Consider the following 24,477-nt stretch of genomic DNA (forward strand, 5'->3'; position numbering starts at 1 on the left):
AGGAAATGATAATTATAATTTAAACTTATCAAGCAGAAGAGCTCAATCAACTTTACAATGGTTTATTAGTAAAGGCATAGAGAAGAAGCGCTTGTCTGCTAAAGGTTATGGAGAGTCACAATTAATCAATAAATGTTCTAATGGAAAGGATTGTGAGGAAGACGAACATCAACTAAACAGAAGGTCAATGTTTCTTATAATGGACTAATTAATTTCCTACTTTGAGAAAAGCCTTAACTTTTAAAAGTTAAGGCTTTTTTTGTGCTCCATTACTTCGGGGGGGGGGGGGGTTGGCTCGGCCGACCGGGGTGGCGGCTCAATTCTGTACGGTATGGCTTGCCTCTAACCGATATTTGGTGTGTACTACAGCCTATGCGCGTCACCAGTGTCGCCGATGATTGCTTCGCCGCCATTGAGGGTGTCTTGACTCAAAAGAAACCCAACCTTGAAGAGCTCAAGTACGGACCCAATCCGGCTTGCTTGGTCTTCCGCCTCCCCCTTACCCGGCAAAGCACATGAGCTACACCATTTGGGCACCTGCTCCTTCTTTGCCCTCACATGTTGTCGTGCTGGCCATTCTCACAATTGCCCGATTCCCTTGCGCGTAGAGTTGTTTTTGAAAAGGCAGCGAGTGACGTCCGCCCACCCTTGCAAGATGCCCTCGAGCAGCTTTGTAACCAGATTGAGGTTTGTCCCACGCCTCTCTTTGGGTGCCTTTGTGTGCAACACCTCTTTTGCGCCATCCTGACCCGCCATCTTGATCTTGCACATTGATGTTCTTGCCGTCTTGAAGGTGGGCTTGGGTGAGACCTACGCCGTGTCGGCACTCCTCACTGAACCCGATGAGTCAGTCATTGTGGAAGCAGTTCTGCAACCCCATGTGGACAGTGTGCGTGGCTCTTCAAACTTGGATGAGGTGACAATTCAGTGCCTATCCATTCGCGAAGAGACGTTGCGCAACTACATGCAACACTGTGGCTGCATCTCGGCCCTGGAGGACAGTTCTACGCTGGTGCGCGAGCGTGGAAGCACCCTGAACAGCAGCATGCGCGCCCGTCGCTCCCGCCATCGCTTTCATTTTATCCAGGGCCACCGCTTCCGAGCCAGTTCCTACAAGAAACCCACCTTTTGCCACGTGTGCAACAATCTTATTTGGGGCCTCTATCTGCAAGGCTGGACCTGTGAGGACTGTGGCATGACGATCCACAAGGATCGCGATCGCTTTGGCTACGCAAAATGCAACGAGCAACTGGGGGCCGCCGACAAGTGCCCGGGTGTCAAGCAAAAGCGCTCGCTCTTCCCCTCCCGCCGCAAATCGCGTAACCGCAGCAGTCGCTATCCCAGCAGCAATGGTACTGCGAGTGGTGCGAGCAGCCTGCGACCCTCTGAATCTGAGGGCTCGCGTTTAAATCCCGGCAACTCATCCGAGGCCCTCGCCGTCCCCGGTGGAGTTGCTTTTAACGAAGATGACATGCCTTCGGCTGCCGAGCTAGAGTCGATCTCCCCGAGCCCCAAGTCACAGCGCGTGCCCCTAGAATCCGAGGGCAGCACCCGCAGCCTGGTTGCTCCTTCCATTGCAAGTGCCGCCTCGCCCGTCCATGAGGTGGAGCCCAGTGAAGAGAGCCTGCTGCCTTACCCAAGCCTCCTCTCAGAACCTAAACTCTGGGACGACAGCGTGGTCGACCAAGGCGTACTCAAATCCATTGGCAAGTCAGAGCACAAGCGCCAGCAAAGCATTTACGAGCTCGTGCAGACGGAAAAGGGCTACGTCCGCCACTTGGCCATCATGCAGCTCTTTCGCGAAACGCTGCGCGAAGATCGCGCTCTTTCAGAGGACAAGCTGTTTGATCTCTTCACTTCGCTTGATCAGGTCTACGAAAACCAACACCCGTTGGCCGACGCCCTAGTGGAATGCCAACAAGAGGCTGCCGGGCACGCCATCAAGTTTGTCGGCAGTGCCTTCGTGCGCGGCTTTGCTCAGCTGGACCTGGATGCCTACGCTCAATTCTGCGCCAACCAAAAGCACGCGTGGCAACTCTACGATGACTACATTCTGGTATGTTCTTGAAGCACCAACATATGCGGGCGCCTCACTACCCCGCCATGCTCGTCTACAACGACTTTGGCACGCTGTCCTCTGACGCGATGATGGTCCTTGCACATCCCTTATAGAATAACAATCGCTTCGAGGCATCCATCCAGCGCTGTGAGCGCAAACCCATGGCTGAGCGCCTGACGCTCAAAGATTTTTTGGCCAAGCCTTTCCAACGCCTCACCAAGTATCCGCTCCTTCTCAAGGTACGGGCTTGACTTTGCGCGTGTCAAAGAGTCCATCTTTTAATAATCACGTGAGTGTGCTCACCTTGAACGCGTCCCTGCCCCATTTCTTGGGTGGACAGGCTATCCTCAAGTATAGCAATGGCGATGAAGAAAAGGCCAACCTGGAGGCCGGCATTGAAGCGGCTAACCGTGCTCTCAAGCGCGTTGAGGATGCCATCCGCAAGAGCGAGGTCTGTTGAGTGTCCTCGCCGTCAGGACCAAGGGTCTGGGCTCAAGGCTCACTCGCTTAATGTAAATCTGCATCATAATCAGGATAAGCTCCGGCTCCAAGAGATTGAGGGTCAAATGGAAAAGTCTGGCCTTCTTCCTCTCGAGCGCATCGTCCTTCGAGGCTTATCTGAGTCTTCATTTGAGCTTGTTTACGAGCGTACGTTGGTGCTGGTCGACTTTTGTTTGCTTGATTTGCGTTGCTGTGGCGGTGGCGTGTCCGTTCACATTCATTCCTGGTATTGTCGTGGCTGTAGGCAACATCCACATACGTGTGGGCGAGAAGTTTGTGGAAATGCATGCCATTCTAATGAGCCACGCCTTGATTTTGTGCCAGATTAAGGATGATCGTCTTCTTGTCAAGGTGTGGCTTGCGGGTCGTGAATTTGTGTTTTGCCGGGAACTTTTCTCCTTTAGCCATGCATTTCGGCACCCGCCATTCCGTGCTTCAGGGAACTACGGGTGTGCTGACCGAGCTTCTTGTCCCACGAACGTAGCTCCCGGACAAGGGCAAGCGCCGATCACCGGTCATTGTTCTCAACTTGGCACTCGCGCGCCCAAATGCCACGGATGACAAATCATTCTATCTGATTTCTACTGCCAAACAAGAGGTTCTCAAGTGCTTTGCGGGGCAAATGTATGAGCTGCGCGTTGGCAGCAAAAAGGAAAAGGAAGAGTGGCTTCGACGCATTGCCCAAACGGTAAGGCATGGCTGCGGGTTCGGGCTGCGCAAAGGTAGAAGCCCTGTTCACTCACCACCGCAACCATCACTCATTCGTTCTGTCATATGACATTGATCATCGTCCCCAAACATAGTCCAAGGATTTCATGCACGCCATGGGTGATTACGGAGACATTCTCATCAAGTCGCTGGCCGAGCAAGAGGCCGAGGCCGAGCGTGAGAAGGAGCGTGAAAAGGAACGAAAGAATCAGCACGCCGCCGGTCCGCTTGTCGCTGAGGACATGCCAGAGGATGTACATGCGGCCCTGAATTGGGCGCTCGATCGCATGAAGGTCAACAATGATGCCAATTTCCAGCTCCTGGCCAAGCTTGATGATCGCTTGCGCGAGGCAGGCTTGGCAGAGTTGGAAGCCAGGGCCACCAGCGACACTCGTTCCGTCTCTCCACACCGACATGATGTGAACCGCCGTTCCTTTGGCACACAGCGTCGTGCCGTGCGAGCACGCTACGGCTCAAGTGTGGGGCGCACGCGCAGTCAGTCCGCCTCGGTCGTTGTGGGAGAACAACCCCACATCGAGATCATGCAGCCACCAGCTCTTCGTGAGTCTTCGGAAGCGCTGGAATGTGACGCTGAAACGTCTGACACTTCCTCGACGATACAACGGCGCCAGCAGAGACGGTCTCAGAGTTTGGAGGAAGGTTCTCACGCTTACCAGCATGGCTCACAGCTGGGGCATGACCGCAGCGTGAGTCCGGCTACAGAACACGATGTGGAAAAGAAGGCCCCTTTGGCTCGCGAGCTGGCCCTGGCTCGCGAAACCATTGGTGGTTTGCAAGCCAAGGTTGTTTACTTGCAACAACAGCTGCTGCAGGCGCATGACTCAAGCCGGCGATCAGCAATGCGGGACACGTCTGATATGCATAGCGGTAGGTGAACTGGTGTTTTCGTGATGGTGTCCTCCCTTTGCCTGCTTAGAGTGTTGGCATGGTTACAAAGCTCATACGTGTATGCGCCAAAATGCTTGCTCGATTGCAGAAGAAAGCAGCATTCGCTCTTTGCGGTTGGACGAAAGCGACTCAAAGCCTGCGCGAGAGTCTGCCGTTTAAAGATTTTTGATGTGGATGACCTGTGACTGTTTTTTATTACTTTGGGCGCTGTCTGTTCATTCTCCATCTCTCTTTGAATGTTGGGTTGTCAGTTAGTCTTCCCTTTTGGTTTTGTTTTCCCCAGTTGTGACTAGGTGCCCCCTCTGACATGGCTTTTTGACTTGTACTTCCTTATCCTTACCTGCCCGTGTCTGTTGGGGCAATAGAAAAGTGCTTTCTTTTCTCAAGGTTTTTTAATTGTTTTACGTGGTATTTTTTTTTCTTTTTTTTTTGGTAATTTCATGTTCATCCCCGTCGTACTTGTCTCTTCTCATCACTCACCCTCGCCTCCATGGTGAACTTTGCTCTATGGCTAGTTGCTTTGACTTGTGTTGAATCTTCGAATCCGAGCCGTGTGCTTTAACGATTGACAATAAGAATTGAGAGGAGGGAAATCTCGGGCTGATACGAGAGACGACTCAAGTTGAACGTAGAAAGGAAAAAAGAGAGAGATGATGGAGTCACATTTCCGTTTCGCAAAGATGTAACGGGCGGCGGCGAGCTTCGACCTCAAGCTCGACGGGATCACAGCCGCGGCCTGACTCAAGGAGATGAAAAGTAGCCTTGCGGGTTGCGAAAGAATTCTTGTTCCATTCTCACGCACGGCTGAATCATTGGTCTTTTGCCTCGATAGCGATGGTGAACACTACCAATCCAGCGATTAGCTGATGCCGTTGGTGCGCAACGCTTTCAGAGCGTGACATGCTTGTTTTATGCTGCAAAGGCGACCAGACTGATTGGAATGGGTATGGCTGACTAGTTGGGAAAGTTGATTTTTTTTCGGAAAACGAGTGTGTTGGAAGTACCATCAAGATGCGATCGTTCCGCGCTCCCAGTTTGTCTTGGACAACGGGTTTCCCGTGACAGAGCGTGTGCAAGGCATGGCCATTTTGCAGCCACAACCAAGCCTGGTCCACAAACCAGCAGTCAGGGGCAACCGAACGGAGAACACGAACAGGCAACACTGCATCGCACCAAACCGCCGGAAAAGCGGCTTTTGAAGAAAAAAAAAGTTGAAAAAAAAAAGGAAGCAACAAAGAAGGCAGAGAGAGGGCAGTCTTGCGTGCAGCCCAGCGTGCCGAATGAGAAGAAGAAAAAGGAGGAGGAGGAGGAAAGCAGCAAAATCAGTGCGAGAATGGGAAGAACAGAATTTCCACCAGAGGCAAAAGACAAGGAAACCTGTTTCTCATCGACCACCAATTGACATTCGGATCTGCGTGTTTCTTTCTGTCTCATTTATGAGTTGAAACCCGTGCCTATGCTGCCAGCACCAAAGATGGAGTTGTCGTAGCGGCGGGCACGGGTAGGGTCACGCTCATCGCGGAGCATGCGGTGGTCGCTATGCGGCAATAGACAAGGCAAGGCGTGAGTCGTGCGATACAAATGTGACCTAGGGGACAAGGGAAAAGGGTGATCAACAGCAATAACATACCCGTCTTCGCCCTCGATGCCAATAGTCAATTGAGGCGTTTTGGCAGGGATCATGAAGTGATTGTCGCAATGCGGGCAAAATTCGTCTGATTCTTCAAACTCGCTGTAGCACATACCAAGGCGGTCACGCCAGAGCAGGGTAAGTGAAAGAACACTCAAAAAAATACAACGAGAAGAGATAACTCTGGCAGAAAATGTTCCGGCAACAGAGTCGGGCGCAAACAAAAGCAACAGCAACAGCAACAGCAACAGCGCGTACGGACCGTGAATCTTTGCGAAAGACCTTTTTGCACTTTTTGCAAGCAAAGACCATTTCATAGCTCTTTTTCAACTCGTGGGATTCAAACTCGTCGTGGCACTCGGGGCAATCATACCATTTTTTGCAGCAGGGTGCTCGCACGGCCACCTAGATGGTGTGGACAGATCCCGCGACTATCAGCCGCAGCACGCTTCAGCAGCAGCCAGCTGCTGGAAAGTCTGAAGCGTCACACGAGCAGAATGAAAGCTGGCAAAGTTGGACAAACGGTTGTATGCATACCTGGGCATTGAGAATGTGTTTGCACATGACGCCTGTGTTCAAAAATCTAGCACAAAAGGGCAACGGGTTCAGCCGACAGTCGTGTGAGGTGGCGGTGAATCGAAGAATCATCCCCCCAAAAAACCGTCTCTCTGGCCCTTGGTCACCATTGAATCGCAAAAAACAAAACAAAAAAACACACACACACACACACCAACACCACCCGCATGTAGATGAGGCGACACTGTTCCACCCCTCCCCCCCCCGCAACAACGTACCCGCTGCCGCTGCCGTCTTCGTCGTCGTCGTCGTCGTCGTTGTCGTCGTTGTCGTCGTCTTCGTCGTCTTCGAAATTGACTTTAACGCCAACAACAGCTTCGATACGGAAGTGTGACACACAACACGTTTTGCACACTTTTCCTTAACGACACCGGTGCGAAATGAATGTGTTCGCAACATGCGTTGTATACTAAGTGTGATGACAACAGCTGTTGTGTACACTTTCATGACCGACAGCTGTTGTGAACAAAATGTCAGCGAACAGCAACAGTGCAACACGGTCAATTGACGTGTTCAAGATGATGGCGCCACTGAGCTCGACGTCGAGGGTGCTCTGGACGGCAGCGCTGGTGCTGCTGGTCGGTGGTCAATATGGCAGTCGCTCTTTTCAGGGTGGGTCAGTGACCCTGGTGGCGGCGGAGGAGGTGGAGGAGCCCGTGATTCAGCTGACTGATGAGAACTTTGATCATGTTCTCTCCGATTATGAGGTGGGTTGATTGAGAGTGAGAGATGTCAGCACCTGCCCGAGGGCGTGCGGCGCTGCGATGAGCCACGTCGAGTTGGGCGGTCGCCGTGTGTGAGGTGGTGAGGTGGTGAGGAGGGGCGGGGGTGGCAGGGTGCGAGGAGGAGAGGACAGCGTTGGTGCAACTAGTGTAGGTGTTGGTAGCAGGGGGGTCTGTGGGAAGGCTGGAATGAGGCGCGGCGATCGAGGCTCTCAGCGTAACATGATTCGGGCACTTGCCAGAGTTCAAATGGCGCTCTCGTCGCCATGACATGCCTTTCTCAGCGAGGGCGATGTTGGCACCAATGAGCAAAGGCGCACGAAACATCCTGATTGACGTGCGGATCTGTACTTGTATCCTCACCACCGCCTCCTTCTCTTGCATATGCGGCAAGGTGGTGCTTGTCAACTTTTATGCCGACTGGTGCCGGTTCAGCCAAATGCTCAAGCCTGTCTACAAGCAAGCCGCGCAACTCCTGGGCTCGAGTGTCAATGCCAAGCTGGGCCAAGTGAACTGCGAGGATCCACGTAAGATTTGTGATGTTCCAAGTCCAGTATGACCGCGCTCCTGCGTCGTTCCGCACGGCGCTCGTGCTTCGCGCGTGTCTGATGCGGCTGTTGGCTGTGGCAATGGGGATGGATTGCACGGGTGCAGGCGCTCAGCACAAAAAGTCTGAAAATGGCATCACCAAGTACCCCACCATCAAGGTCTATCGCAATGGCAAGGTACATTCATGGCCCAGATCGCCCTCTCCCGCTTCACACAGCCCGGATCGCCCTCTTCAGCTTCAAACGTCTCTGCGCCAGGTCTGGGCACTCACCATCTTTGTGGGTGTCTTGCCGTGATCATTGCCAGGCATTGCGCTCCGAGTATCGTGGTGCACGTACGCCAACGGCCATTGAGGCTTTTGTGCGCGAACTTTTGGCCGACGCTGTTTTCAATGCCCAAAGCAGCGAAGAGGTTGACAAGTTTGTCGCCCAACACCACAAGGCTGTTGTGGGCAACTTTGCCAGCGAAGAGCACCCCTTTGTTTCCACCTTTCGCGACATTGGTGAAGGCATGCGCGATGAATGCCGTTTCGTCTCGCGTTTTGGGTTCGTCTGCGCTCGCGGCCGTGGCTGCGTTGCAAGGCTTGGGGGGTCGGTCGCTGGTTTTACTGCTCTGCTCGCCCACGCTCATGATTGAATCTTATATACTATTGTTGTGCAGCCCCGTGGCGGGAGGTCAAGATTTCAAGTTTGAATTCCGCACCAAAGCCGACTACCACACATTTGGCGGCGAACTGACGGAAGAGGCCTTTCGCACTTGGGCCACCGAAGAGTGTACCCCTCTGGTTCGCGAAATCACCTTCTCCAACGGCGAGGAGCTGACTGAGGAAGGTCTTCCCTTTATCATTCTCTTTTACAACCCCAGCGACATGCACGCCGTTCAGCAGTTCACACGCGTTGTGCGCAACCACCTCGCCAAGTTTCGTGGCATTGTCAACTTTATTACTGCGGATGGCACCCTCTTCACGCACCCTCTTCAGGTACTTGCATCGAATGGCCTCCACTCGAATGCTGCCCGAAGGGAGGACCTCTTACCAAGTGTCAACCTGCCTCTCATCGTATCCTCGGGTGCCCCCGCTCCCTTCCTCTCTTTCCTTCCGCAGCACGTGGGCAAGTCTCGGGCGGACCTGCCCATCCTCGCAGCCGATACTTTCCGTCACATGTACCTCTTCAAGAACTTTAAGCGCATCCACCGTGATGGCGTTCTGGAGAGCTTTATCAACGACATTTTGAGCGGTTCGAGCTTCTGCCTTCCATGCCGTTCTTATTGTCGCGTGGGTCGAGTCATTCTTTTGATGAGTCTCACCTGCCTGTTGCGTGATTGGTCATCTGTTGCAATCGGTTGCGCTGTCCCTTTCCCTCACGCGTGCAGGCAAGATGCATCAAGAGCTGCACAACCCCCAACTCCGTCGCGATGCGGGTCAGGACCCTTACGCCGACGTTTACAACGATTACGAAGACGGTACGGACTCGGTGTTTGCTCAACTCCTTTTCCTTGAGCACTGGCAGTATGACGTACTCCGCCGCGGCTTGTCAAACATGCGCCTGACCAGCTGACTTGGCTGCTATACATAGAGCCGGATCCTGATGCACGAAAGGAAACAATCAAGGAGCAGCTCGAGGACGCACAGCAGCTGAAACAGCAGCAGGAAAAGAACGCGCAGGCCGTTCAAGATGCCGAATCTGCAAGCCAACGCAAGGCACAAGATTTTATCAATCAGAAGAAGGTTAGTGCTCCTCCTGCTTTCGCAGGTGATCGCTGCACGCATACTACCATGGATCTGCAAGGCCTCAAACTTAATATCACGCACCGCACGGTCTAACGGTCGGGGATGCTTATGTGAGTGTAGGAACAAGCGGCGCGTACCGGCGGCGTGCATGCGACCGAGGCAGTCGAGGCCAAGGCGTCCAAGGAGCACGAGGAGGCGGATACAGAGCATGCCGTGCCCGTGCGCGTGCGCTCAGTCATGAACCGATTATCTCCTTCAAACAATCGTTACACGTTGCTGCGTGATGAACTCTAAATCGAGCAAAACAGGGGAGAATTGTTTGGTATCGGAGCCCTGCCCTGCTTTTCTCACTCACTTTTTCTCTTCCAGCTCCCAATTTTTGTTTTTGGGGCACGAAAATGCCACAAAGAGAGCGCTCTGCGAGTCGCTGCCCAAATGCTTTTGGCTTTGTGCATTGCGCCTGTTCCATTCCTGCTTCTTCGGTCCTTGTGCTCTTTGTCCGTGATCGTTGTCATCATCTTCGTTCCTTTTCTCTGCTTTTTTTTCTGAGTGTTTCGCTTGTTCCCAATTCAATTGTTTGCATTGACCAACTTTCATCTCTTACTGGCACAATGTGAAGTGTGGAAGGATTGGCAATGTGGCTTCAACATGCAATCAGCAACGAGATCCGCTGTAAGTCCGGTCATCGCACAGCGACGAACAAAAAGTGAGCGGCTCCGTAGCGGTGGCGGGCCTGGCGCTGGTGACGACTAGGCGAAGCGACGGGCCACAACCATGGCTTCTTCGCGGCTCATTTTGTCCGTAAACTCGAGCACATGAGTGCACACGATTGCTGCAGTGTTCACCAACGCTTCCCGATCCGCGTCATCGAGCAGACCTAGTTGGATGCTGAAGCGAGGAACCTCTGTCAAAGCTCGCAGACGTTTGAAGGCTCCAATGGCAGTGGTGCGGGGCGAGGGTGCCGAGGTGTTGCCAGCCTTGGCCAAGGGGTCACGGCATGCGTGCGCCAGGGCTGGCACAACGGCAGTCAGCCAGGATGGTTCCAATTGACTTCCGATAAAAGAGCGCAAATTGGATGGGGCCACCAGCAACAGCCAGCGCCCCAAGCGAGCTGTGTGAGGTAGTAGTTCCCGTAGCTGGGCCACAAAGTCTGCCGCCATCGTGGGCACCGGGGGCAGCGGAGCGTCTGAAGCATCAGGCATGGTGGCCGGTGACTTGCTATCGCCACTCATGGCCGTATACATTTCCTCCGCCATCTGCCGCGCTTTCTCTTGGGCGGCATCGGCTCGGGCCTCAAAGTCACCGAGCATATTCTGCATGTCCGCCACCTATATAGGTTGCGAGCCACCCCGCGACGGCCAAGACGTAAGGCAATGGTCAAACGTGGTCGGCAAGGACCAAGGTCAGTACATACCGAGGAAGAACTGGTTTGCAGAGACTTTTGGGCTGCCAACACTTGCTCTTGAAGGCCGGTATATTCGTTTCGCATCTGATTTAAACGCTGCTCCAATGCCTATCATCGCCAAACATGAGGGGGCGGGCGGAGCACAGGAGCTGCTTGTCATACTTTGAAAGTAGTACCAACCTGTGCGTCATCATCGCGCGAGGTAGACGTTGTAGGCGGAATGGGGGCAGTGGACGGCGTTTCACTTTCTGAATCACTATCATCCTCGACCTCTTCAATGACGAGCTTGCGCGTGCCTTGGGTGGCAGTTGCGGTCGGAACGGCAGAAGAGGGATTGGCAAGGCTGGGTGGCAGAGGTAGAGCATCAAGATCTCGCTGGGCGACGGCGTTTTGAGGCTCGAGGGCAAGCACACGCTCAAGGGATTTGCGAGCTTCTGCGTGCTGACCACAAGCGATTTGGGCCTGTGCAAGGCGATACCATGCCTTGACGTTTTCAGGCTCAAGGCGCAACACAGCTGCAGCATCGGGCAACGCCCGAGCGGCTTCTCCAAGCTTGAGAAAGCAAAGTGCCCTATTATTGAAGGCAGTTGCGCGCGCAGGGTCGAGCTTGATGCAGCGTGCGTACACAGCAATGGCATCGCGATACTGTTGCTGCCGCACGAGCCGATTGCCTTCGTTTTTGAGCGCCTCGTATTCTGCTTCGGCGCGGCGAGTAGAGGGTGCGCTGCTGCCCGGGGGCATACGCAGGCTCTCGCCTTGGGTTGTGGGGTTGCTCGGGGTAGCTTGGGCCTTGGGCCGGGCCTCGGGCTGGGACTCGGGCTGGGCCTTGGGCTGGGCCTCGGGCTGGGGCTGGGACTCGGGCTGGGACTCGGGCGGCGCTTGAGTTTCGGGCAGTGATGTTTTAGTGCGAGGGAGATGCGATGTTTCCAGAGGCGGCACGGCCAATCCGTAGGCGTTCATGGCAGCGACGACTCGACGAATGCCTTCCTGGGCGGGTTGATTTTGGCCAGACTGGTGCATGACAAAACGGTAGTCATGCAGCGCATCAGCAAACTTTTCTCGCTGCTCCAAAGCACGGCCACGCAAGAGGCGGGCCTTCAAATGGCCCTCGTCGCTCTGTAAAACACGTTCGCAATCACTTGTGCAGGCAAAGGCATTGCCGAGTTTGAGTTGAACTGTCGCGCGGTTCGTAAGCAGCACATGGAGATGATTTTGCAAAGCCGGCTGGCCCTCGTTTTCCAAGAGCGCCAGGGCTTGGCTGTAAAGGTCCAGGGCATCGGCGTAGTGACCCAGACCAAAAGCTGACTTGGCCTTGTCCTTGACTGCTTGCACATTTTCTGGAAGCGCTGGCTCTGGCATGGCCTGGGCGGTCGGGGAGCCGGTTGAAGCTAATGTCGGTGTTTGGGACTGCACGGCCGTTGCAGCATGCGTTTCCTCGGCAGCATGCACTATTTGCGAGTTCGCATCGTCGTCGTCCTCTTCTTCTTCGTCGCTTGAATCTTCATCCACTTCCTGAATCACAAGCTTGGTGCTCTTGGTGGGGGCAGCAGCAGGTGCCGCTGCTTTGGGCAACGGCGCTTCGGTCGGCGCTGATGCTTTTGCACGTCGAATGTTCCCATCGCAGGCCATGATCAAGGTTAGTCAAAAGACGAGTCAAGGTGGGAGTGTATGTGTGTGAAAGGGGTGTGCAAGCGGCCGTTCAGACGAAACTCACCCTTGTTGGTGGTGGTGGTGGTGGCACGATCCTGGGCGCGCGCTCGAGCCAATAGCTCCTTGGCCTTGTTATTATTTGGCTGTCATGCACATGCCAAGAAAGATCAACCAGGCCCAATGACCACAGCACCAACACAATGTCAAGCGGGGGAGGGAGAGGGTGTGTTGAGTTTGCAAGCAGGCGGTAGCACGAGACACACGTATACGTGTGGTTTGCGTGTGGTTGTGGGGAGAAAGTATGAGCAAGCCGAGGACGAAAACTGCGTACCTCTCGGTCCAGGCACGCCTGAAGATCTGACTCGGCCGCCTCGAATTGTCCAAGTTCGAGACGAGCCCAACCACGCCGCAGAAGGGCCTGTGAAACAGATGGAAAAGTCGATCACCAGCACCAAATCAAGCATGAGACCACTCTTTCGGGGACAACAACCACATGGTTGTGTCATGCTGGACTGAGGTCTCAGTGTCTGACCTTGATGTTGTCTGATTCGAGGCCAAGGACGGAGTTGGCATCGGCATCAGCCTCACGGTAGCGAGCAAGCTTGAGGTGGGCGAGGCAGCGGTTATTGAAAGCCGCTGCAGAGGGCGCATAAGCAAGGCTGCGGGTGTAGTAGATGCTGGCTTCGGCATGGTCACCCGCGCGCATGGCCTCATTTCCCTTGAGGCGCTCCGTCTCGGCATGACGCTGGCGCATCACGGGATCTTGACCTGTCACGTTGACGTTGCTGGTTGGAAGGCGGGAGGTCTTGCCCTGCTGGGCTTCGGCACTTGCTGAGGGGGTAACGTTTGGGGTTGAAGTCGTCGGGCTTGGAGTGTTGGACTCGGTGTGCGTATCCAGTTCACGCAAAGCAGCGTCCACATCGTATCGGTCCCAAGCGCGAAAGTCATGGCTGGGAAGCAGTCATCAGGGTCGTCGGCATGCATGGTGTGAGTGAAGGAGAGGGTGTGGTTTGTAGCGCATCCAAGTTTGATTTGAAACAATGGTAGTGACAGACAAGGCGCGGCGACTGCACGATCAAGAGGATTTGGTGTCACGACATCTGTGGGCTCACTCTTACCCTGGAATGCGTTGGGCAGTGGCTGGAGCTGACACCTTTGCGGCATTGCTGCCAGGTTGATTGGATGCTGCAGTGGTTGGAGCAGTACGCTGCAGGCCGATGGTTGGGCCTGCAGCACCGCGGTTACGAATGGGGGGCCGGGAGTTGGTTGGTGCAGAGGCAGCAGCGGCCACAGTATCGAGCTGGGAGAGCTGCGCGAGTCCAGAGAGGAAGGAATCGCGGTCGGGCTGGTCCATGTGGCGGGTGGTACCTAGATGCTGGGACTTGCGAAGAGCGCGATGTTCTGGGCACATGGCGCGGAGGCGATTGGTGGTGGCAGTTTCCAGCTCGGGAAAGCGGCCTTCCCGACCTGACTCGAGCGCTTCGAGGATGCGGGCGAGGTAGTCGGGATTTTGACAGGCTCGAACAAAAGAAAAGTCAAGATGTTCAACGGGCACAGGCTCATGTGGACCAGCGTGGGTGTATGTGGCTTTACCAATCACCGTTTGCTTCGCGGCCTGAGCAGCAGCAGGCTTGTCATCGGCGGCGCCGAGGATGGTGGCCGCATCATCATGACTCAGCTCTGTGCCATCGTTCTCGTTGTCAGCCGCCGCGGCAGCGATAAAATCGGCCACTTGCTGCAGCTCGTTATCCATCATGTTGATGGCGGCAGTAGTGGGCCTCCACGAAGACGAGGCAAGGGCTGTTGCAGAGGCAGAGACAGGGGCGGAGGGCGGAGGCGGCCCAGAATCGAGTGTGTGCGCACGAACAGCGTCGTCGTCGTCGATGAGGCGGGGTTGCTAGCAGTAAAATAAACAACAACCCCGTAAACTTGATTACAATCAAGCGACGACTAATGTAAACTGACCCTTGTTATATTGAATTCATGGCTATCCTGATAGTGTGCGTATCTTTACACTATCGCTTAGAAGGTTTTTTTTTTTCTTCCTTCTTCTCTGTGTGTGGATCTCTCAACGTGTATCTCTCCTCTGTGTGTCTCTCTGTCCTCCGTTCATATTTACACGTACATTCCCGAAGTGTCTCACTGTATTTGCCTCGATCTCTGCCTCTGGCTTTGACTCTGGCCCCGTCTCTGGCCCTGCCTCTGTTGTCTCTGTCTCGACGCGCGACTGCAAACCGGTGAGTGCTGATGGATGGGGTGCTGCTTGCTGCTTCCCTGTTTGCGTGTGGGCCCGGCGTTGGGATGGCTCCGAGCCTCTGGATGGGGTGGGAAGCGACTTGAAAGAGCGGAGATGCTACAGCTGTTTGTGGGTGTCCGAAAGGGGTTGCACGGATCATCTGATCACCTTGCCATGGCTGGGCTGTTGCTGGAGGGGCAGGGGGTGTTGGTGTGGAGCAGCGGGCCACGTAGTGTCGTTCCACGACCCCTTTTGCTGGTTGTAGGGGCTGGAGCGTGTTGACAATGGCCATGGCGGCGCGCGCCGAGCGGGCGCTTGTGAAGACGCGACACCGGATAACACGAGCGATTGAGGAGCGGGAGTATTACGAAGCGAGCCAGCTGGTCCTCTCCCTCGCATCCCGGTTCGTACGCGGCGTTCATCAAGAGCCCGGCGGTATCCTGTGGTCGGCACCAGGGTCTCATCATGTTTGCCGACGATCTCTGCAGCCTTCATGCGCTGGAGCGCGACGCCGAGGCCGTGGGTGAATTGCGCAACGTACTGCAGCAGCTGATTGACCACGGGCAGGTGCGTTGGGTGCTTGTGGCCCGTGTGGGACCCACCTCTCTGAACATGCTGGTGAATGGCGGCGAGCATGCGTGGCTTCTGATGTGGGTTGACGAATTTTGTGAAATGGCACCAGGACAAAGAGGTGGTGTCGCTGGCACGGACCATGGTGACAACGCCCGAGTACCGCGCTCAGCTCTCTCTTGAAGAGTGGGCACCCGTGCTCACGCGCATGCAAGATGCCCGCCAGGCCAAGGTTTTGGCCCTTGCACTCATCCAGTCAGTATCAGCGAGAGCCATGAAACACCCAGCTCTTTTCACCCAAGGCCGGAATTTGGTTCTACGGTGCCTTCTCATTTGGCCGAGCCACAGGAATTGGGCAGGCAGCCCGGATCAGCAGACGGCTGCGCATGTCGCGCTTTGGGAAGCCATGGCGACCGCTTTGGCTCCTCGAGCCCAAGGTCAGTCCAAAGACGTCGGCCGGGCTGGGGGTGCGGGCGTACAACGCATAAATAACTGATGTTAACATGGTCCTGGTGATTGATGGGACCCAGCGTCCGATGTACTGGAGGCCGTTTTGGCGTCCCTGGTGCGCCTGTGTGAGATGCTCGTGACCTCCGAGGCCAAGTGGTTTGAGCTGCTGCAGCAAGCCGTCACGTCACAGTCAGTCTTGGCCCAACTGTCGTCAGTCTTTGTTGATGCCTTGTTGATCATGGTTTGTTGGTCACTGTGTTCAGTACGCAGACACTTGAGGACTGGAAGGGCTATATCAACCGAGCTGCTCTTTTCTCTCTTCAGTGCGTTTCGATACGCGCATCATTGCCTTGTTTTTCCTGGGACTGATGCGGGTTTGATTTCGGGAGAAGGGATGTGTGTGTGTGTGTGTGTGTGTGTGCGTGCGCGTTGGTGTTGCTGTTGGTGAGCGGGGCCTGGCCTTACAGAGCGCGGAGTCTATCATCGAGTGGAATGGCGGTCGGGCGCGGCCAGCTCATGCTGGGATTGATCTTTAGGTTGGTGCTCAGGATCCCGCTCGGCCTTGTGCGTCGCGCGTTTGATATGTGCATGGCGCCGCTTGGCGCGTCTGGGGTTGCACCCACTCCATTGGCCGAGTTTGTGGATCGTGTCTTGGCGACATTGACACGAGATGCCCTTTCCTTGTTTGAGGACTTGCGTGTGGCCTATGCCGATGTGCTGGAGCAGCACGCCGCCACCAATCCGGTCAGTCTGGCGGGCGTTGGGCGTGGCCCGAGCTCATGGTCTTGATAAGGGCCGGTCCCCACACCCAATCTGCTCGTACTGACGCGTGCTTCAAAATGATCTAGTTGCTGGATCGAATTGCGGCATACTACTACAACCACCAACCGGCCACGGGCAGCGGCGCTGGTCTGGGGATGCTGGGTAAGAACATACGAACCATGTCTGCATCAGCCGTCAAATTTTTTTAATCCTTTTTATTCTTTTTTTTTTGGTGTTGGCTTCCTGATCAACCCTCATCTTCATCTCGGATGTTTTCGTCCTTTCCTTCGGGGCAATGGCCAGGCGATCTGTTCTCGTCGCTGATGGGAGGTGCCGGAGGCGCTGGCGCTGGGAGCGCCCGCGCGCTTCACGCCTAAGCCTGATAAAAGTCTGACAACTAGGTGTGCAAGATGTATTGTTCAAGCGTGAAAAACCATTTCGAAACCAATAGCGACATCCCAACTGCACCCTCGCAAATACGCACACGTAAAACATTGGGCGGAGCGACGCAGAGGGTGTGACGTGGCGTTACACTTTGCACTCCAAAAGAAGCGGTGGTGGACTGCTACCAACTGTGAGAACAACTGTGTTGTAGCCGCGCACAACATCAGTGAGTGTGTGTGGTGTGGTGTGTGTGCGTGGAATGGCAGCGCGGCCCAAGGGAAAGCGAGCTGGCGATCGGGGGAGCCCGGAGGGAAGAGCGGGATCCGGGTGTACACATGCACATGCAGACACACATGAGATTGGAGCTGTTGTTGGAGGCTTTCCACATCAACACACACAGAATGGGTGAAAGATTTGGTTCTTTTGTCATTTGTTGGTTTCTTGATTGCTCTGAATCTCTATTTGCATGCCTGCTCTCATGCCACACCTCTTTGAACCGGTCTGTGATTCCCAACTTCTCTGAATATCCATCGGTTTTGACTTGGGAACCTTCTTACCAAACAGAGACATCTCTGTCGACATCGGTTCCAAAAGCCACATCTCTGGCCTGTGTCATCGCTCTGACGCTATCTCTGCTCTTCCTGAGTTGTGTGCGGTTTTCTCTCACTCGTCGAGTCGTGTGAGTGCCTCCGCCCTCTCTGGACTTGTCTGACTGACTGGTCAGCTGCGGTTCTTGTCCCCGGCGATGCCCGAGGGCCGTGTGCTCTGGTCGTCTCTCTGCTACCTTGATCCCTCTTCCCATCCTCACAACACCCTCTTCTACCGCCCACCCGCCACCGAGTTTGATCCTCTTGTGTGCGTGTGTCTGTGCATGTGTGCGTGTGCCATCGCAGAGAGAGAGAGAGAGACAGAGAGAGAGAGAGAGAGAGAGAGAGAGAGAGAGAGAGAGAGAGAGAGAGAGAGAGACAGACAGAGCGACAGGAGACGAACACAGAGACAGAGACAGAGACAGAGAGACAGAGAGACGAACACAGAGAGAGTGAATCGTTGATTGTTGCGGCTGCATCGGTTCTGGTCTGCCAACAGGACTTGCGCTGGTTCCAAGTGCAGTTGGTGCTCATTTAGCCTCACCTCGATTGTTGAATGTGTTGCTCGTCACTCTTGTCTGTTGACTTCCCTTTGCTGCCTCCAACGGTGCCCTTTTCCGTGGCCGCCCTGCCCTCGGTCAGTCACTTGCCTTTCTTTTCTTTTTTTATTCGTTTGTTCTCTCTCGCTCTCTCTCTCTCTTTCTCTGTGTGTGTGTGTGGCTTTTCCTTTTTCTTGTCTTTGACGAACGACCTTTGGGGGTGCGTTGCGCGGTGGCGCGTTGGGGGTCGACCGCTCCTTTGTCGTCGTCGCCGTCAACCAGCTCGGCTTTTTGTTGCGTTGCGTCTTTCATTCCCTCCCTGCTTGTGGTGCTCTTTGGTCTTTTGGCCCTTCCATTTTTCCTTTTCTTATTCAAAAGACTTGCTCACCTTTTGACTGCCTCTTGTTCGCTTCGTAGTTGTACTTTGATTAGGTTGCGGTTGTGGAGTGGGACGCAGAGAGCTTTACGTCGCTTCGCCAGACAATCGGCCTTCTGTTGAGCTTTACCCTCTCCATCCATCCTTACGTTTAATCATGGCTGCACGAGGTGCTGGCGCCGCTGGCGGCAAGTCTTGCCAGTTCAAGCTCGTTCTTCTCGGTACGTGCCTCGGACTGTGCTTGCTCCGCGTCGTGAAGATGAACGGTTGATGCAAAGTCGAGAAGAGGGAATCAAACGGGAGCGGGCATCGGGCAGAAAAAGGCAAGGGGACAAGACAAGCAGCCTGCCCCACCTGTCTGCAGGCGTCGTGGCACACTTTTGTTGGTCAGATGTCGGACAGCAGGGAGGCCAGCCATGATTTTATTTTTGATGGTTCCTTTTGGTTTCATGCGATATGAGCGCATGACATCGGCGTTGACGCCCATGTTGCTTGACCGCTGGTTTTTTTGGTTGTGCTTGCGTTTCTAGGCGAATCAGCGGTGGGCAAGTCAAGCCTGGTTCTCCGCTTTGTCAAGGGCCAGTTCCACGAGTATCAGGAGAGCACCATTGGTGGTACGTCCCTGGCGACGCACATAGTTGTTTTTTATTTTTTCAGGGGGGGTTTGGGGGTTGGGGTGTGTGTGTTCTTGAGGATGTGGCTCTTGAGAAGTCTCGCACGGCAAGACGCGCTCAAGAGCAAGGGTTAGGACTTGGAACGAAGAGCGTTCCAAGTCAGGGCCAACAAAGCCACAGGGCGGCTTACGCCAGGCGGCATGCAATGGGCAGTCATCGGGCTTGTTTTGCTGCAGCGACGATCGTTGACATGGGTTCGCTTGGTTGCCATCGTTTCTATCGCCACCGCACTTGGCAGCTGCCTTTTTGACACAGACGGTTGCCGTGGACGATGTGACGGTCAAGTTTGAGATCTGGGACACGGCCGGCCAGGAGCGCTACCACTCGCTTGCCCCCATGTATTACCGCGGTGCTCAGGTATATATCCCATCCTTCGTTCCCTTGTCCAACAACCCTTTGACTCCTGTCGTGATGGGACATGACCACTTTTGGGTACAGCGCCAAGGGTTTGCCCGGTACTCCTTCCTCATGCCTGTGATTTTGCCCTTGGTCTTCTGGTTGGATACTTTCGTTTCAGGCTGCCATTGTGGTCTATGATATTACCAACGCCGACACATTCCAGCGTGCCCGGTCATGGGTTAAGGAACTCCAACGACAGGCCAACCCCAACATTGTCATTGCGCTAGCAGGCAACAAGGCTGATTTGGCCTCCAAGCAACAGGTGGACACCAACGTACGTAGTCACACGAGAACCCTCTTGTACCCTCTTGTACCCACCTGCCAGGCGTCGACTCGAGGTCTCTCTCTCTTGTGTGTGTGTGTGTGTGTGTGTGTGTGTGTGTGTGTGTGTGTGTGTGTAAGAACCTGCACCAAACCACTCGACTCCTTTTCTGATACGCGGCGTTGTTGCATGGATTGTCTTGAACGTTGGCATCCACAGGAGGCGAGGGCGTATGCCGAGGAGAACGGCTTACTCTTTATGGAGACATCAGCCAAGAACGCCATGAACGTGACGGAGATCTTTATGGCCATCGGTGGGTGCCACGTCCCGCTCGTGTGGGGACAAGCGGGATTGTAGCGATTTGTTTCGGGGTTGGAAAGTCCTCGGAAGATTCAATACACATGAAGGAGCAGACGACCTGGTTTTTGCTCTCCTTGATATCAACGCCACGTTTCCCTAACCCTCTTCCCGCTTTCCTTGACCCTGTGTAGCGAAAAAGCTGCCCAAAAACACGCAGCCTGGACCTCGCGGTGATACCCTGAAGGTGGCGGACGACGGCAAGAAGCAGGGCGGTGGCTGCTGCTAAGCAGGGCCATCCCAGACTGCGCCAAGTGCGCGGCCTGGTTGGTGGCTCTGAAGCGGCCCTGTCCTTCTCCACTCAGCCTCGTTTCCGTGTGCTGCTGCTGTCACCGGTACTTTTGCCGATTGGTGTCGTAACTTTCTTCTTAGGCCTCCTGCCTCGTTATACCTGTTCGTTGCTGTGGCTGTTTAACCATTCTTGTGTGTGCATGTTTGCGTCTGTTGTCCCCTGGCGTCTCCCTTTCGTCACGCGCCCCGTTCAAATCCGTCATGTCAAATCGAGGATGTTGATCACTTTTTGTTGCCTCTCAACACCATGCTTGGCTACCCTCCTTTCAATCAATCATGTATCAACAGCTTGTACACTTAAGCTTGGCGTTGCTTTGTGTGTGTGTGTGTGTGTGTGTGTGTAGTGTGGGTTCCCCGCTGCGCGACAATGACATTCATGTTTTGAGGGCAGTGAAGATAAAGGTCAGGGTTCTGACACAAGAAAAGCACCAAAAAGAAGAAGTGAAAGTGAAGAACTTTAAAGTTCGATTGATCCAGAGGCTGAAGGCAGCTCCGTTGTGAACGCAAGGACGACTTACAGCACACCGACGGACAAGGCTCAAGCAGGACGGTAAACCGCACTGCTCAAGCCCCGGCCAGGCGCACCGGCGTCAATGTCCTCCGAGGAAGACATTTACTTGCTGCGAGCGCGCATTTTACGGCGCTTACGCTTCAACCGGCGCATACGCTTCTTCCTCCACTTGGCCCGCATCTATGTTTTGGAAAAAAAAAAAAGGGCAGTGAGACAAGATTGAAGAACCAGCATCAACCGTCCAAGAACGGCAACTTCAACACAAGCCTCGCTGCAGTTCACCGTTGAACAACGGCAAACTAACGAGGTTGGCTCACAAAACGGCAGCGCACGACACAGACACACAAGACAGGGAACGCCACAAGAGAACAGACCTTGTTTGGTGAGAGCCCCAAAAAAAAGTGCCTGACCGGGGGTTCAAATCTCAACTCTCAAACAAGGGAAAGCAGGGTGGAGGCTGTGTTGATGAAAGGGTGGCGTTGCCTTGCAAGGGGGAAACGTCAACAAGGGTTGCAGTCACGTTGCAATAACCTTGACGTTGAGCATGACCAGCTTGCCATGCTTGAGGGCAGGTTGTTGCGGTAAGGAAGTTGAACACGTTGCGTACACGTGTGACAACGTGACGCCTGCGACGAGGGCGAGGGGCTGGTATCTCACGGACAACATCTGTTTACAACTACAGTTCCAATGTTCGGCTTTTTTCGCCGAGAAAAACAATATCTTGTCTGACCGCACGGGTGGGGCCAAGCGACCGGCTATTGGTCGCAAAACATGTTGACGGCAGCGGGTGTCAACGCCAGCAGCATCAGAATGAACAGGATTGGCATTTGCACATTAGGTCTGAATTACAGGTGAGGGGATGGGTCACGTTATGTTACGTCGGGCAAACGAGGTTGGTCTGATTTTATTAGCAGTCGTGGGCTCGACTGGCTAGCTAGCATGCATGCGAGCCGTACTCTGCCCCGGAAAAGAGTGAAAATAAGAGAACAGAGGCGGGGCACACATGCACGCGCTAAAAAAGGAGACGGATGGTATGATGCTAGCGGATTCACGGAATGCGCTCGAATGGGGCCGTGTCCTTGAAGCATACATCGTAGACATCCTCGATGACGGCGTCAGCCTCGGATCGGCTCAGGCCCAACACCATAGCCACGCTCATGGAGGCGCGTCGCTTGACACAATTCTGTTAGAGCCGAGCAGGGATTCAAGGTTTTATGAAACAGAGTCCAGGCCTCTTGATAAGGAGAGCGCCAGCGACTTGACGGGCAGGCAACGATGGTTGCGGGGACCAGTCACAAACCTGGTGCTGTTTCTTCCAGGCAAACTTGAGCCGATTGAAATTTTCCTGCACAAAGAAGCAGTCACCGCTCAAGCTGGCGGCACGAATCTGTTCAACCAGAGCAAGTCAGTCGTGAGCAAGGCAGGCGGGCGCAAGCCTCCGCGCGCACAGCTGCTGCGCGGTTGGCCCGGTGTCGGCGCGACGGCCAGAGGTGGCGTGCAAAGCTACCCACCTCTGTGCAGGCCAGGTGGCGCGGGTCCTGGAAGTCCACCTTGGCCCGACAGTCATCAAACGCATGAATGAGCTCGTGCGTCACCACACGCGTCATGTTCTCGGGAGTAAAAATATTGTTGGCACAGAGAACAATCTACATGAGGTTGCGCACAATCAATCAAGCACGAGTGAATCCGAGCCGCGGGTCGGTTGCCTTTGGTAGCGCCGGGTCAAGGTGGTATGGACACCCACCTCATCCCGTTCGGCATCGTAAGCTCCGCTCATGGCGCATTCGTTGAGTACAAAGTATTTAGAGACATCCTTTTCGCTGCGCACACAGCAATATCAAAATCCAGTCGTGCCGGAAAAGCGGCCGTCGTCAGGTGCGCTCATTAGCACGAGATGCAGGACATACCAGCCAGCCGTGCGGAGGGCATCCAGCATAAAGGTGACAAAGGCTGTCATATGGCCGGACACAGCCGATGGGTGAGCGGATCTAGACCAGCCAAGCGTGCCAGCTTGCAGCCCCGAGTAGCGGACCGCTTACGAGCTTTGAGCGACTTTTGGAGCCAGCGCTCGCCGCGCTGCTGATCCTCTGGCCTGCAAGGTTTGAACTGAATATTCTTTTCCGCGTGTGTCATGGGTTCTGCCGACGCCTGCGGCGCTGCCGCTGCGGTAGCAGAGGCCTCGGCCATCCTGCTGCACGTGTCCTCGACCGCCACCTGAGCCAGCCACCACTTGGACGCAACTCGACTGCAAGTGTGTGTGTGTGTGTGTGTGTGTGTGTGTGTGTGTGTGTGTGTGCGTGTGTGTGTGTGTGTGTGTGATTTGCTCACTTTGTCAGACAAAAAGTAGCTACATAAATGGCATCAGTTACGACTGGTCAAAACGTTGCATGCACATTCAAATCTACATTTACCTTGGATTCGTCTACGATAATGTATTGATAGCTTCAGACTCTCTGGCTCACGGGGACAGGACGGGGGAGCATGGCCGGTGCCACGCTGTGGGTGTTTAGCTACGGCACGCTGCGCGCACCAGAGCTGCAGGAGATTCTATTGGGTCGAAGGGTGGAGATGCGGCGCGCCGTGCTGGAGGACTTTGCTGTTCAGGTGGACCCGCACTTGGGCTACCTCATGCTGGCGGTTTCACCAGGGAGTCGTGTTGAGGGCTGTCTGCTGGAGGTGACGCCGGCCGAGTTGCTGCGCTTTGATGCATGGGAGGAGGTGCCGCTCTATCAACGCGCGCAAGTGCAAGCCCGCCTCGCGCACACCCACGAGCTCGTTTCAGCGATTTGCTACCTGCGTCCTGACGTTCAGGGTGAGCCAGTGTCAGATCCCAACTGCCTCGCCACTAAAGACTGGACCCTGGTATTGGCGGAGGCGCGGGATCTCGCAGCCACGCTGCCTCCGCTCTGAACGCAGCAGTGTCTAACCTTCAAAGAAAAACCATCGCAAGCCGGCATCGATCGAGCCCCCCGCCCCCCGGCCCGAGCTGGTGTGTGCGAGCAAGGAGGCTCTGGGTGAGAGCGCGCACGTCGTGCCCAAAGCTGCACACGAGCACTCTTTGCATTAATGTCGAGCATATTAGACTTGTTGTAGAACTGTAACGAAACCTTTAGTTGGCTTTTGCAGACAAATTGAGAGAAACCGCCGACTTGCACCGCAAAATACATCTGACAATCTGACAATCTGACAAAAGTTTTGACAGCCCATCTGTGTGTGTGATCACAACACTTGGAGCTGAACTTGTACACACAGAGAGAGAGGGACAAGGTTGGGGACCGTGGCAGAGATGAAGCGGCTCGATGGAGACGATGGTAGAGAGAGGCATGGATGTGAACGCAGACATGGTGAAAATACAAAGTAAAATAAGCCTGGTTCAGAGATGGCTATGGAACCATGCTCAAAATCAGAGATACAGTAGAATCCATCGGTACGGGAAGAGAATGTGTTCAGCTGCATTCATCATCAATGAGGTCGACGACCAACGACTGACGACTGACTGACCGACCGACCGACCGACCGACCGACGGCAGCGACGGTGAGAGGGAGGCGCGTTTGGAAATGCAGTGGCCTGTCTGGGCGCTGTCATTACAAGGAAGCACCGGCATATAGCCAGACAGAGAATGAGCAAAAGAGCCCGAGCC

At 54.7% G+C, this 24,477-nt stretch overlaps 7 protein-coding genes across 7 annotated transcripts; 4 read left to right on the top strand and 3 right to left on the bottom strand.

Moving 5' to 3' along the window:
* Nucleotides 1-5,611: 5,611 nt before the first annotated feature.
* MONBRDRAFT_34709 (uncharacterized protein) lies at nucleotides 5,612-6,658 on the bottom strand (the record flags this gene model as incomplete). The annotated part of the gene is made up of 5 exons (XM_001750745.1): nucleotides 6,602-6,658; nucleotides 6,345-6,390; nucleotides 6,070-6,212; nucleotides 5,808-5,909; nucleotides 5,612-5,765 (listed from the first exon to the last, which is right to left on the bottom strand). Exons 2-5 carry the CDS (start codon nucleotides 6,369-6,371, stop codon nucleotides 5,612-5,614), a joined length of 426 nt encoding a protein of 141 aa, XP_001750797.1. The 5' UTR covers nucleotides 6,372-6,390; nucleotides 6,602-6,658.
* A 241-nt stretch (nucleotides 6,659-6,899) lies between these two features.
* MONBRDRAFT_39286 (uncharacterized protein) lies at nucleotides 6,900-9,963 on the top strand. Its single transcript, XM_001750720.1, has 9 exons — nucleotides 6,900-7,090; nucleotides 7,500-7,632; nucleotides 7,760-7,830; nucleotides 7,961-8,199; nucleotides 8,315-8,633; nucleotides 8,757-8,889; nucleotides 9,026-9,115; nucleotides 9,229-9,380; nucleotides 9,504-9,963. Exons 1-9 carry the CDS (start codon nucleotides 6,902-6,904, stop codon nucleotides 9,675-9,677), a joined length of 1,500 nt encoding a protein of 499 aa, XP_001750772.1. The 5' UTR covers nucleotides 6,900-6,901; the 3' UTR covers nucleotides 9,678-9,963.
* Nucleotides 9,964-14,685: 4,722 nt separating this feature from the next.
* Nucleotides 14,686-16,665, top strand: MONBRDRAFT_30278 (uncharacterized protein; the record flags this gene model as incomplete). The annotated part of the gene is made up of 9 exons (XM_001750721.1): nucleotides 14,686-14,762; nucleotides 14,940-15,077; nucleotides 15,163-15,241; nucleotides 15,357-15,499; nucleotides 15,593-15,681; nucleotides 15,775-15,883; nucleotides 15,958-16,017; nucleotides 16,243-16,438; nucleotides 16,543-16,665. 9 exons carry the CDS (start codon nucleotides 14,686-14,688, stop codon nucleotides 16,663-16,665), a joined length of 1,014 nt encoding a protein of 337 aa, XP_001750773.1.
* Nucleotides 16,666-17,393: 728 nt separating this feature from the next.
* MONBRDRAFT_30279 (uncharacterized protein) lies at nucleotides 17,394-17,906 on the bottom strand (the record flags this gene model as incomplete). Its single annotated transcript, XM_001750746.1, has 1 exon — nucleotides 17,394-17,906. The coding sequence occupies one exon, from the start codon at nucleotides 17,904-17,906 to the stop codon at nucleotides 17,394-17,396; it is 513 nt and encodes a 170-aa protein (XP_001750798.1).
* Nucleotides 17,907-18,383: 477 nt separating this feature from the next.
* On the top strand, nucleotides 18,384-20,549 carry MONBRDRAFT_34712 (uncharacterized protein). Its single transcript, XM_001750722.1, has 6 exons — nucleotides 18,384-18,563; nucleotides 18,873-18,956; nucleotides 19,255-19,373; nucleotides 19,534-19,689; nucleotides 19,897-19,990; nucleotides 20,169-20,549. The coding sequence occupies exons 1-6, from the start codon at nucleotides 18,500-18,502 to the stop codon at nucleotides 20,261-20,263; spliced, it is 612 nt and encodes a 203-aa protein (XP_001750774.1). The 5' UTR covers nucleotides 18,384-18,499; the 3' UTR covers nucleotides 20,264-20,549.
* A 1,335-nt stretch (nucleotides 20,550-21,884) lies between these two features.
* MONBRDRAFT_30281 (uncharacterized protein) lies at nucleotides 21,885-23,023 on the bottom strand (the record flags this gene model as incomplete). The annotated part of the gene is made up of 6 exons (XM_001750747.1): nucleotides 21,885-22,019; nucleotides 22,137-22,223; nucleotides 22,348-22,482; nucleotides 22,581-22,656; nucleotides 22,744-22,786; nucleotides 22,876-23,023. The coding sequence occupies 6 exons, from the start codon at nucleotides 23,021-23,023 to the stop codon at nucleotides 21,885-21,887; spliced, it is 624 nt and encodes a 207-aa protein (XP_001750799.1).
* A 294-nt stretch (nucleotides 23,024-23,317) lies between these two features.
* On the top strand, nucleotides 23,318-23,980 carry MONBRDRAFT_34713 (uncharacterized protein; the record flags this gene model as incomplete). Its single annotated transcript, XM_001750723.1, has 1 exon — nucleotides 23,318-23,980. The coding sequence occupies one exon, from the start codon at nucleotides 23,318-23,320 to the stop codon at nucleotides 23,744-23,746; it is 429 nt and encodes a 142-aa protein (XP_001750775.1). The 3' UTR covers nucleotides 23,747-23,980.
* Nucleotides 23,981-24,477: the final 497 nt, after the last annotated feature.

This window comes from Monosiga brevicollis, genomic scaffold (assembly GCF_000002865.3).
Source record: "Monosiga brevicollis MX1 MONBRscaffold_47 genomic scaffold, whole genome shotgun sequence".
Classification (NCBI taxonomy): Eukaryota; class Choanoflagellata; order Craspedida; family Salpingoecidae; genus Monosiga; species Monosiga brevicollis.

Coding starts and splice junctions, on each gene's coding strand:
- MONBRDRAFT_39286 (XM_001750720.1), top strand. CDS start 6,902: ATGATGGCGCCACTGAGCTCGACGTCGAGGGTGCTCTGGACGGCAGCG. Junction 7,091..7,499: donor ATGTTCTCTCCGATTATGAG/GTGGGTTGATTG, acceptor ATATGCGGCAAG/GTGGTGCTTGTCAACTTTTA. Junction 8,200..8,314: donor CGTTTCGTCTCGCGTTTTGG/GTTCGTCTGCGC, acceptor ATTGTTGTGCAG/CCCCGTGGCGGGAGGTCAAG.
- MONBRDRAFT_34712 (XM_001750722.1), top strand. CDS start 18,500: ATGGCTGCACGAGGTGCTGGCGCCGCTGGCGGCAAGTCTTGCCAGTTC. Junction 18,564..18,872: donor GTTCAAGCTCGTTCTTCTCG/GTACGTGCCTCG, acceptor TTGCGTTTCTAG/GCGAATCAGCGGTGGGCAAG. Junction 19,991..20,168: donor GGAGATCTTTATGGCCATCG/GTGGGTGCCACG, acceptor GACCCTGTGTAG/CGAAAAAGCTGCCCAAAAAC.